The sequence below is a fragment of the Seriola lalandi genome, unplaced genomic scaffold (genome assembly GCF_002814215.2).
Source record: "Seriola lalandi dorsalis isolate HSWRI2012SDOR001 ecotype SW California unplaced genomic scaffold, Sedor1 jcf7180002054548, whole genome shotgun sequence".
Lineage (NCBI taxonomy): Eukaryota > Metazoa > Chordata > Actinopteri > Carangiformes > Carangidae > Seriola > Seriola lalandi.
Window position 1 is genome coordinate 675,677 of NW_019525101.1, and position 10,104 is coordinate 685,780.

At 44.2% G+C, this 10,104-nt stretch overlaps 1 protein-coding gene across 1 annotated transcript in view; it reads left to right on the plus strand.

Moving 5' to 3' along the window:
- Window positions 1-10,098, plus strand: part of tspan18b (tetraspanin 18b) — a 32,560-nt gene extending 22,462 nt beyond the window's left edge. The window contains exons 3-9 of the mRNA XM_023415275.2: window positions 5,585-5,680; window positions 6,823-7,017; window positions 7,305-7,379; window positions 7,920-8,018; window positions 8,247-8,423; window positions 9,150-9,233; window positions 9,818-10,098. Of these exons, the coding sequence (XP_023271043.1) occupies window positions 5,585-5,680; window positions 6,823-7,017; window positions 7,305-7,379; window positions 7,920-8,018; window positions 8,247-8,423; window positions 9,150-9,233; window positions 9,818-9,865 (774 nt within the window). The 3' untranslated portion in view covers window positions 9,866-10,098. The remainder of the gene's footprint in view (window positions 1-5,584; window positions 5,681-6,822; window positions 7,018-7,304; window positions 7,380-7,919; window positions 8,019-8,246; window positions 8,424-9,149; window positions 9,234-9,817) is intronic.
- Window positions 10,099-10,104: the final 6 nt, after the last annotated feature.

Sequence of the window (10,104 nt, forward strand, 5' to 3'; positions counted from 1 at the left end):
TGCTTCTGCCGAGGCCATCTGTGATGTAAACTCTCTTTATATGGAGATTTGCCAAAGACAGCAACCTCGACTTGAACAGTATTTAAAACAAGGTCCGGAGAGAACCTCAACATTTTAATTGTCTCTTGCCTGAGGGTCAAACACTGGTGAAAACCATGGCTGGTGAGATTATTGATCGGGTTTTTCAAACTTTTTGTCAAGAAAGGAACTGATATTGATTCAACTTGTCATGACTCTGACATGGCAAGAGGATTTTGGCTTAGATCATAGGAAGCTGCAGAAAATCCCACTAAAGAAAGAATAAGACAAGAGGGCAGAACTAGGAGTAGAAGTGTAGTAGATAATTTCCCCTCTGTGTTTGCCACAGTAATTATTGAGCATGTAGTTTTGAAATTGAGTTGTAACTCATTTTTGTCGAAAGCCCCAACGGCAATGTGTCATCCTCCACAGCGCGCCGTGGGAAAAGCCCGAGCTGAGTCCTACCAGGCGGTGGTGGCGGCGTTGAAGAAGTGTTTATGTGTTCATTGTGTGCTGCTACCACATTCACTCCCTACCAGACAACCAGCGGACTAAGAGCTGGAACTCCAGGGGATCAATGCATCATTGACCATGTGCCTGGGCCTGCTATTGATCCAGCACCGCGTGGCCAGTTTGTATCTTCACTCAGCCAGATAGAGGTGCCGACACAATTAAGTGGGAATCTCCTGCTTTGAGAGAGTGAGGATCTCACACACACAGCAGTGTGCGATAGAAGCCAAAAAATCTGCTCATCTCAATCACATGTCCTCTGCTTGAATTAACCAAGCAGCTATCAATGCCCTTCCCCCCTTCCAATCTTTCTTATCTAAGGAGCTGGTGAATCGATTTCACTGTAGGAGTATGAGCAACTGTTAGTACTGAACCAACAGCTGGCTGTGCGCCCAGTTGGGATGTCAAGAATGTGGCCCGCAGTGCTGTTGACAACACATGGTCAGTGTGTTTCTGAGTGTGCATTTGTTCATTCTGGGAGTCTTCTCTAGTTAATCAGCCTGTTGTTCAGGAGTGTGTCAGCTGCCTGGTCAGAGGACTTCTGCCCTCGGGGAGTCACACAATCTCATTTCATTTCCAAACTGAATAGGTCAGGAGAGCGCCACTCACAGGCCCAGATAAGAAGTGCTTTAGATTCACTGCACGTATCGCAACAATGGACTTACATGATAAATGGCTTTGCAAGTCAGAGCGAATTCATCAGTGACTGCTTTTTTTTTTCTTTCTTTTTTTTTTGTGGTGAACTAGCAATGCTCGTAATGTGCAGATGCTGAAAATGTTCACCAATCTTACATGTGTGCTGTGAAAACTCATTAAGCTAAGCCTGCCTGAGGGTTAGAGATGCACCATTGTATGTCTCCACTTGAGCATCTAACCAGCGTTCGGACCTTTGCAACGAGCCTTGCAGTTTCCTGAACTTTCTGACCCGGCTGAGTTTGAATGCTCTGCTCTCTGTGTGAGCTACACCCACACACACACTGTGAGCTGGGCTGCCTTTGAGCTACTTTCGTACACTTTCTCTTGTGGTTGTTCCCTATTGTCTGCAAGCTGTATGCCCTCTAAAGCAGCATACAGTGCTATAGCTGTTTAGCATTCAGTGCACTTCAAAGCTCCTCAGTGTGACAGCGCAGCCCAGGGCTCATTCTCTCCTAATTGGAGGTTCATTAAGGGACATGGTGTGCCTCAGGGGAGCCCTGCTCACTGCCAGAGGAGCCTGTCCTTATTTGGATTTTTGGGGTGTTTACTTGCTGTGGCTGATTTAGGAAGTCATGGAAAAATATGAAAATGGGTTTTTAATTGAGATAAAGGGTGATGCGGCATGTGTGTGGTCCCTTAGTGTCATTGTCAGAGGGCATTAGCACACTCCGGAGAGATCTTAAGAGTGGTATACAGTAGATGGAAAAACACACCTGCTCCAGCTGCATCAGGGATTCAGAGGACGATTTGCACCGTCCCCAGGGTTCAATTACAGGTGATCATTTAGAGGGTCAATGACATTTAAAAGGGTCAAGCTCCAACCCTTATAATCTCAACAGGGTTTCAGCATTAATGATTATTTGATATGCAGACTCATACTCAAGTGGAAGTGAACTGGCTGTTTATTGGGGATGCGGAGGGTGGCGACAGTTTGGCGAGGAGCAGACACAGTGTCCTTGTCGTGCTGCTAGATTTGTCCGGGTGGGGGCTAGTGGAGCGGGGGGAATACGGACTCACTTCATTAATCGTGCCAAAAGTGTCAACTTCAAGGAGAACCACCCAAGGGTGTGTTATTTCTATATGGAGCATCCTCAATGTGGGTCTATGTCTTCCTTATCTTATAATTACAGTGAGTTGACATGACCATCATGGTTGGTGGTGTAGATGCTGGCCAGACAGACCTCTGGTTTTCTGAGTTAAGCATAAAGAAAGGCCCGTAGCAGTGTTTCAGAATTCCTCATCCTTACACTAAGAAGAATGTAGGTCAGATGAGTGTGCCCTCATTACAGGGCTCTGGCTTCTGTCGGCACTGTGAAGTTGATTTAGGATCAGTTCTCATTAATACCACTATCAAACTCCACCATGCCAGGCTTCACAGCCCAAGCTGGCTGTGGATCAGTCTTCGCCGGGAGTAAACAATGGGATCATGTGACATTTCATGTCAGTAACGGGAGATGCTGCAGAAGTAGATGGAGCTGGCATTTACTGGATACCTCAGGGTAAAGACTGCCACTTAGATTGTCAGATTGAGGACATACATACAGTATTTCATGCTAACAAACACATTGATAGTGGTGCAGTATTCCTTGCTGCTATGTGTGTCATGTTTGTTTATAATGAGTGCTTTTTTGCTAGTCTATACAAACACAATGCCACACAACTCCTTATCTTGGCACAATGCTAGTTTAGCAAAGCAGCGCACCTGAGGAGGATCTGCTTTTAATCTGGTAGTAATTTGTTGATGTTGTAAAGCAGCAGCTCCTGGGGTGTGAACCACATTTCCCTTGTCTACATAATGCTCTCTGCAGAATATTCAGAGAGACTTAGTGGTCTGATCTCTACGACTGGGTTGTGATCGATGAGGACCTGCGATCCCACGGGAGTCATGGGAACAGCCAGTTTGTTTACTCTGCATTTTCTCCGGGGTCTCTGTGGCAGTTTGATTTATATGATGCCGGTCTGCACCATAGGCTTGTTATTTGGAGCTTGGCTAGTCCACTCCATTCATAAGCATCCAATGCATTTTAATGTATAAAAGAAAATTGGCTCCAGATCTGATAGTTGGTTTGACCCTGAGATGAGAGCGAAGAGCAAAAGGGTGAAGCTGGAGGAGAAATCAGACATTTTGTTTGGAGAATGACATGTGAGCTGAGAGCTGAGAGTTTTTCCAGCCAACCCCGTCCTCCCCCCCTCCTCGTTCCACCTTTTCATCCCCAGCTCCAATAAATACAGCTTGCAGTCTTCATAGGGGCCCAGGACTAACAGTGGAGAGCAGGAGGGATGAGAAAGGGCCCTTTCTGATGCTTTTCTCGGAGACTCTAATGTATGCAAATCTCAATTAAGACCTCCTGTGCCCTCATTAGGCCTTTCAGTGGGGCTTAGGAAAGGGAGGGGTTAATTAAAACCCATCTTGGGCAATGAGGCTGTTGGTTGCTCTCAGAGTACCACTAGGACGGTGATCAATACCTAAGCATATCATTATGATTTAGAGGAGGCGTTTAACCATAGCTCTAAATCAATTTCCCTGGGTCTGGGGAGGAAAGGAGGAGAGAAAAAAAATAATAAGCCCTCAGGCTGGTGAGGGGAGGAAATGTTCTCATTCTATGTTAACTCGCTCCCACAGCAGACAAAGACTGCCTTCACATCTTTAGTATTGTTCAATTGTATTGTCACGGCAACTTACACATGCCTACAGAGAGATGAAAAAAGAAAAGAAAAACATTGAAATTAAGAGCAGAGTGAAAAACAAACCACTGGAAGCATACCACAATAAAAATGGAACCGACAAGGAAAAGATATGGGTTATGGCTTTCCTACTGGCGCAGTTGCCATATTTCTGTGTAAAATATGCAATGACCAGTTGAACAGCGCTTGTTTAAGACGGTAGTTTGGTGAGGTTAAGGTTTATTTCACCTGACAGTGTGAATTTCTGAGTCGATTGTGTGCAGTTAGGGTGAAAGGGTCAAGGCTGAATCCCATTTGAGTGACAGCAGAGCCCCTTCAAAGACAGACAGGAATCAAAGCTGGCGTCGATCATAACCCGGGCTTCACCGCTGCCTCAGAGAAGCGGAGAGATCACCCAGAGGAGTCCTCTGACAGTACATCAGCCAGTGGAAAGACTGCCTAAAGATTATGAGATTACATCTGACAGACATGCTGCAAAGTACAGACAAAAGAAGGGAAAGGAAGCCATTTAAAATGTTTTTTTACTTCAGTTTTGAGGTGGCCATGTGTACTTGTCTAGCTGTGTAAACCTATTTATGATTCTTCAGAGAAATCACTTTTTAATCCGCTTGTTACCCATCCTCAATCCTGACTATCACTATGGGAGAGCAAATTAATAATCATAACTACAAAGCAAAGAGTGCCGATTCAGTTCTGCCAAATAATTAATTTTCTTCTTTCACAGAGACTACAATTATAGCTGCCCCACAGATTGTTTCCACTTCAGTTTTTGCAGAATGTGTAGAGATGAATCCTTAGACGATTCCTATCCTCCCTGAGGGGATAATCTTGTTCATTTGCAGCCTGGTAGGTTTAACAAAAGCTTCAATGAAAGCTTTGTGGTGCATCCAATATATATAGGTGTACAGGGTCATGGATGCTGAGACGCCCATGTTGTCTCCTAATGCAGGAGAGGCGTTCTTCATTAACCAGGAGTGCTTCCAGGGCAGGCCTTCATCAGGGAAAGTGTGTTTATGTCAGATAGAGGTCTGCCTGATGGGAGCACAGGCCTCCTGCCCCTCATTACATTAAGAAGAAGAAGAAGCTTCATAGTAAAGGCCATACGTTGTCAGTTAATGCGCGTGGAACGCAAGTCAGGACTCATATCCTTAAAATGCTCTGAGATAGACGGCCCCTTGAGTAACACTGAACTGAACCCAGTGACCCCATCTGTCCGGAGACAGGAAGTGCTGATAGGGAATCAGGCTGTCTGACTGTAAAAGTGCATTTTGAAAATAAAAAAGCTGTTGCGATCTGTGGTAAAGATGAGTGGTGTCAGGTTCGGTTGTGTAGCCCAGACTTGTAGTTATTTAGAGGTTGCTGAGAAACTATAGCTGGTACAGTGCGCCTGAGGAGATAATACAGGGATTTGCTGGAATTAGACCAAATGCACTGACAAGGCAGTGTGTGTGTGTGTGTGTGTGTGTGTGTGTGTGTGTGTGTGTGTGTGTGTGTGTGTGTGTGTGTGTTGTATGTCTGAGTGGCAGAACTCATTAACAATGTGAGCAGGTTTTTACAGAGTATTATTTTCTTGGCAGTTTCATCTAAGTGCCTATCCAGAGTGCAGGAGAATGGGAATACTGTGAGCATTTTGCAAGATTCATTAAGTGGCACGTTTTATGTTGTTTTCTCTCAGGGGCAGGGAGAAGCTTCAGCACGAGGGACAACCATGGAGGGGGACTGTCTCAGCTGCATCAAGTACCTCATGTTTGTCTTCAATTTCCTCATCTTTGTAAGTATTTCTCATCTCTCCCTCAAAGACACTTAATTTAGCTATCTCTGAAGTTAGTGTCAATCTAAAGATTTAAGACGGTCTTCTGGCTGCCCTCTGCACGACTGACTAATGGAGCCACATTTGCATTTCATTAGACGGAGGCAATCTTGATTCTATCAAATTCTCTTTTGATTAGATTTTAGTGTGCTGACACACATCTGAGGCACAGTGTGCCATGCGGAGTTTGTGACTGGCACCTGACTTTATCAGTCTTGATCAGACAATCAAGGGTAATCCTGTTAGTCTGAGCCTGTAAAGGGGGGGAGGGTCAGAGTAAGAGGGTTTGTCTCTTTTCCTGCTTTATTAAGCGCAACCAAACCATTTAGAGACTCTACTCAGACGTGGGTGTTCAAGGCTGAGGTAATAATGCAACCAGCAGAGCATAGAGTGAACTTGGCTGTTCGCATCACTCAATAACAACCACTGTTTTTCCACTGCAATTCTTTTTTTGTCTTTCTATGGCCATGTCACATTCATGTAACATAACAGCATTTTTCAAGCCCACTGAGCGTTCAAAATGGCTACCCCCTCTCCTCATACCACAACCTCTGCCTCCCAGCTGATGTGGTATTCATTTGCAGAAGCCCAGGTCTCTACCCGTAACAGGAAGTAGGGAATTGTGGTAGAAGTGTGTGTGGCTCAGATCCCCCACCACCACCCCCACCCCGACCCCGTTACTTCAATACCTTCTTTTCTTAATCACATGATTCACCCTACAGTGGCTGCAGATAGGGTTTTAGTGAAAGGGAGGATGGGAGAAGATGGGGACTGCAGTGCTGTGCATTTCTTTAGCGGGTAGGGGGGTTAGTTGAGGCAGGGTAGATACAGCCACCCACCCGCCCCACCGAGGCATTGTGGCTCTGTAGATACCCAGCCTTTTATCTCTCCCTCAGCTCTCACCCAAACCTTTCAGAGATTCACATTATCAGCATGTTGTCCTTTAAAAAAGCACAAATTTATTTTCCATTATATGACATCTTGTTGAATGTTTCATGTGCCACTGGGGACCCTGAGCTGTCCTCTGAGTTCTAATTAATTTTTAAAATGCAGCCAATTTCTGTTTTGTCTAACTAGTGTCTTCTTTCCCTTTTCTTCATCAGCTAGGGGGCTCTTTCCTCCTGGGAGTGGGGGTTTGGGTACTTGTGGACCCCACAGGGTTCAGGGAAATTGTAGCAGCCAACCCCCTGTTATTCACCGGTGTCTACATCATCCTGGGCATGGGCGGCATGCTCTTTCTTCTGGGCTTCCTGGGCTGCTGTGGAGCCATCCGTGAAAACAAGTGTCTGCTCCTCTTTGTGAGTTGGCCAACAAATTTAAAATGTAGTTCTGTTACTGATCTTGTTTGTGTGCATGTGTGTTGATTATTCTGTCTGTCAGTTTTTGGACTGTCATGCTTGAAACAGAAAGCCTAAAGAGCAAAATACCCTTCTATTTGCCTTTATGCCTCGAGCCTCATGCATAGTTAATGCTGAGTGAAGCGGGCACAGCCAAAATGTGATTTTTAGTGACTGACGAGCACTTTTTCTGATACATGTCCTACTCTATCTCTCAGTCTTTGCCTTTTTTCTTTGTTTTATTGCAGTTCTTCATGCTCATCCTCCTCATCTTCTTAGCAGAGCTAGCTGCTGCCATCCTGGCCTTCATATTCCGGGAACATGTAAGTGTTTTCTCCACCTTTGATCAGCAGAGCTCAGTAGGGCTGAGTGTCAAAATGTAATACTAAAATGTGTCCGCAGCACTGAGTATCAAAGTACTAAAATCTGGCATTTATTGCCTTATTGGATTTATACAAATTATTCTTTGACCAGACAGTTTCTGATTGTGACATAATCTTGTTAATTCAGACATCATTGTATGTGTTGCGCTTTAACCAGTTTACTTCACAGTTTTAGCATTGTATCCCGACAACATTGTCACACTCACAATGGACAGTTTTAAAAAAGGGATCAAAATTGATGCAGCAGAACCAGAGATGTCATCATTGGCACTGACGTTATCCAACAATCTTCATACAATTTCTTCCACATATGCAGTAGCACTCCCCAAGACCTGTAAACAGACTTTTATGTGTAATCAGTGCAGTTCCCCATTAAGATGGTACCCAGCCTTTGTGTCCAGTGATGTTCTCTGATGTGAGAGAAACAGACACTATCTTTGTGGTGACACTAACCTGTGCTCTCTCTGGCTGTTGCTTTAGCTGACCAGAGAGTACTTCACCAAGGAGCTGAAGAGACATTATCAGGGCTACAACAACACTGACGTCTTCACCTCCACATGGAATGCCATCATGACTACAGTAAGGCCACAGCGCACATGGCAAAGAGTTCACATACTGTAGCTTTTACCAACTCATCAAGTCCGGTTGCAGTCTGGCGTCGGGGGGATATATTTTATAGATAAAAATCCCAGACATTTAGGTCAATCTTCATGCTGGATTGTTGCGCACACGCATTGGAACACAGGCCAGTGCACAAATAGGCACTCAGCAATAAGGGTTTCTACTGCTACTCTCTCCTCCCTTCAGTTTGACTGCTGTGGGGTGAACAGCCCAGAGGATTTTAAGGACAGCCTGTTCAAGCTGATCAACCCAAATCATATGGTGCCAGAAGCCTGCTGCCAGCGTGCCAGTCAGGCTGGGGAGTTGGCCTATATCAGCCAGGAGCAGTGCCTATCAGGCAGTATGATGTTCCGCAATAACAAGGTAACTTCTGACATCTACTGACATCAACCTCTCTCTCCCTCTCTCTCCCTCTCTCTCTCTCTCTGTCTTTCTCCCTCCTTCCAAACCACTTCTAGGCTTAATTAGAGCAGGAGATAGTTGAGGGATGACATCCAGGGACTAGCTGACTCCTCCATGGCTGATTAGTGCTTTTTCATGTTTTGGGTGTCATGGGAGACCATCTTACTATGTGATATAGTGTGGAGAAACCAGTGTATGTATCTCAGCATGTCTGTGTGTGTTTGTGTATGTGTGTGGGTACACATGAGTAAATTGGAATTTTTGTGGAGCATGCATGTGTGCAAAAATAGAGGATAATAAGTATTTGAATATGTGGAAATTAGGTGTGCTTCACAGTGCATAGCCACATCCCTGCCTCCATGGGTGTAAAGAAAGCCTTGCAGTGAAATGTAATTACAGTGAAAGCTGATAGGACAAGGTTTTTACTGCACTCTCCACCTGTTGTTTTTCAACCCACTAGAACAATGCGAGATATCCACAATGTGTGTCTCTGTCTGTTCACTCACACAAAGAACCCTCATTAAAAGGCAGTGAGGCTGGAGGCCCCGTTTCCCACTCATTCACTCAGGCCTTTGTTCAAAGCCTCACTCAATTAAAGCTGTGATGTTACTTTAATTGTCCCTGTAATTCTGCAAGTTTATAGCCTATTGATTCTCTGCTGAGTGCCATGTTTTTGTGTGTCCGCAGGGCTGTTACTCTGCAGTAGTTGACTACTTTGAGCTGTACATCTATGTGGCTGGAGCACTCGCCATTGTGGTGCTGACCATTGAGGTATGAAAGGCTTTCCATTTTAGTCAAATCCTCACATATGCTACTTTTGCTTTGCCTCTGCAGTAATGATAATGTTCATTTCAGAAGTTGGGAATTCAGCATTAAGCTGAAGTTATTTCCCTGTTTCCCTGACTTTAGTGTAGTGTTATCTGAAAGCTTTGTATGGCAAGATCTCCATCTAGTGGTGAGACTTGGTGCTACAGAAGATAGATTTGACGGGGCTGCCTTTTATAAAACAGTCCTCTTTAGCATCACACAGCTTAGCAAAGCAGTTAATCTCACATCCATGATGCACTAATGCAAACACAATAATGTCTTAAAAAATTACATTAAATCATGTATCACTGTTTTAAAGTAGTTTTAATTTTCTTTTCTTTTTTTAAATTAATTTTGCTTAAACTAACATTATGATAAAAAAGTATGGAACCTCTTTACTGTATGGATCTTACAGTATACGTAGCAGAAATGTTTGTTTGTTTGCAGGTGGCACACTGCTGCTCTAGTATCACATTTGTCATAATTTTGTAAAAACAATCTGTGTCTTTTTCTGTGTGCTAACAATTTTTTTTTCTCCTTTTCATCAGCTCTTCGCCATGGTCTTCGCAATGTGTCTCTTCAGGGGAATCCAGTAGAGCTGCTCCATGTGTGAACTTCTTTTTTTAAAAAAGGGATTTCAGGAGATAAGACTAAAACAGACACTTGTAAATTTGTTGATCTTTTTTTCTATTGGCTAATAGGTAGAAAAACAAACTCTTGTACTTCACAGCTGGACTTTTGAGGTACTGGGTGGCAAAAAACACACACACACACACATACACAGACACACAAACCGTAGAGAAAATGGGAGATCAGAGACCAAACTGATGTAAAA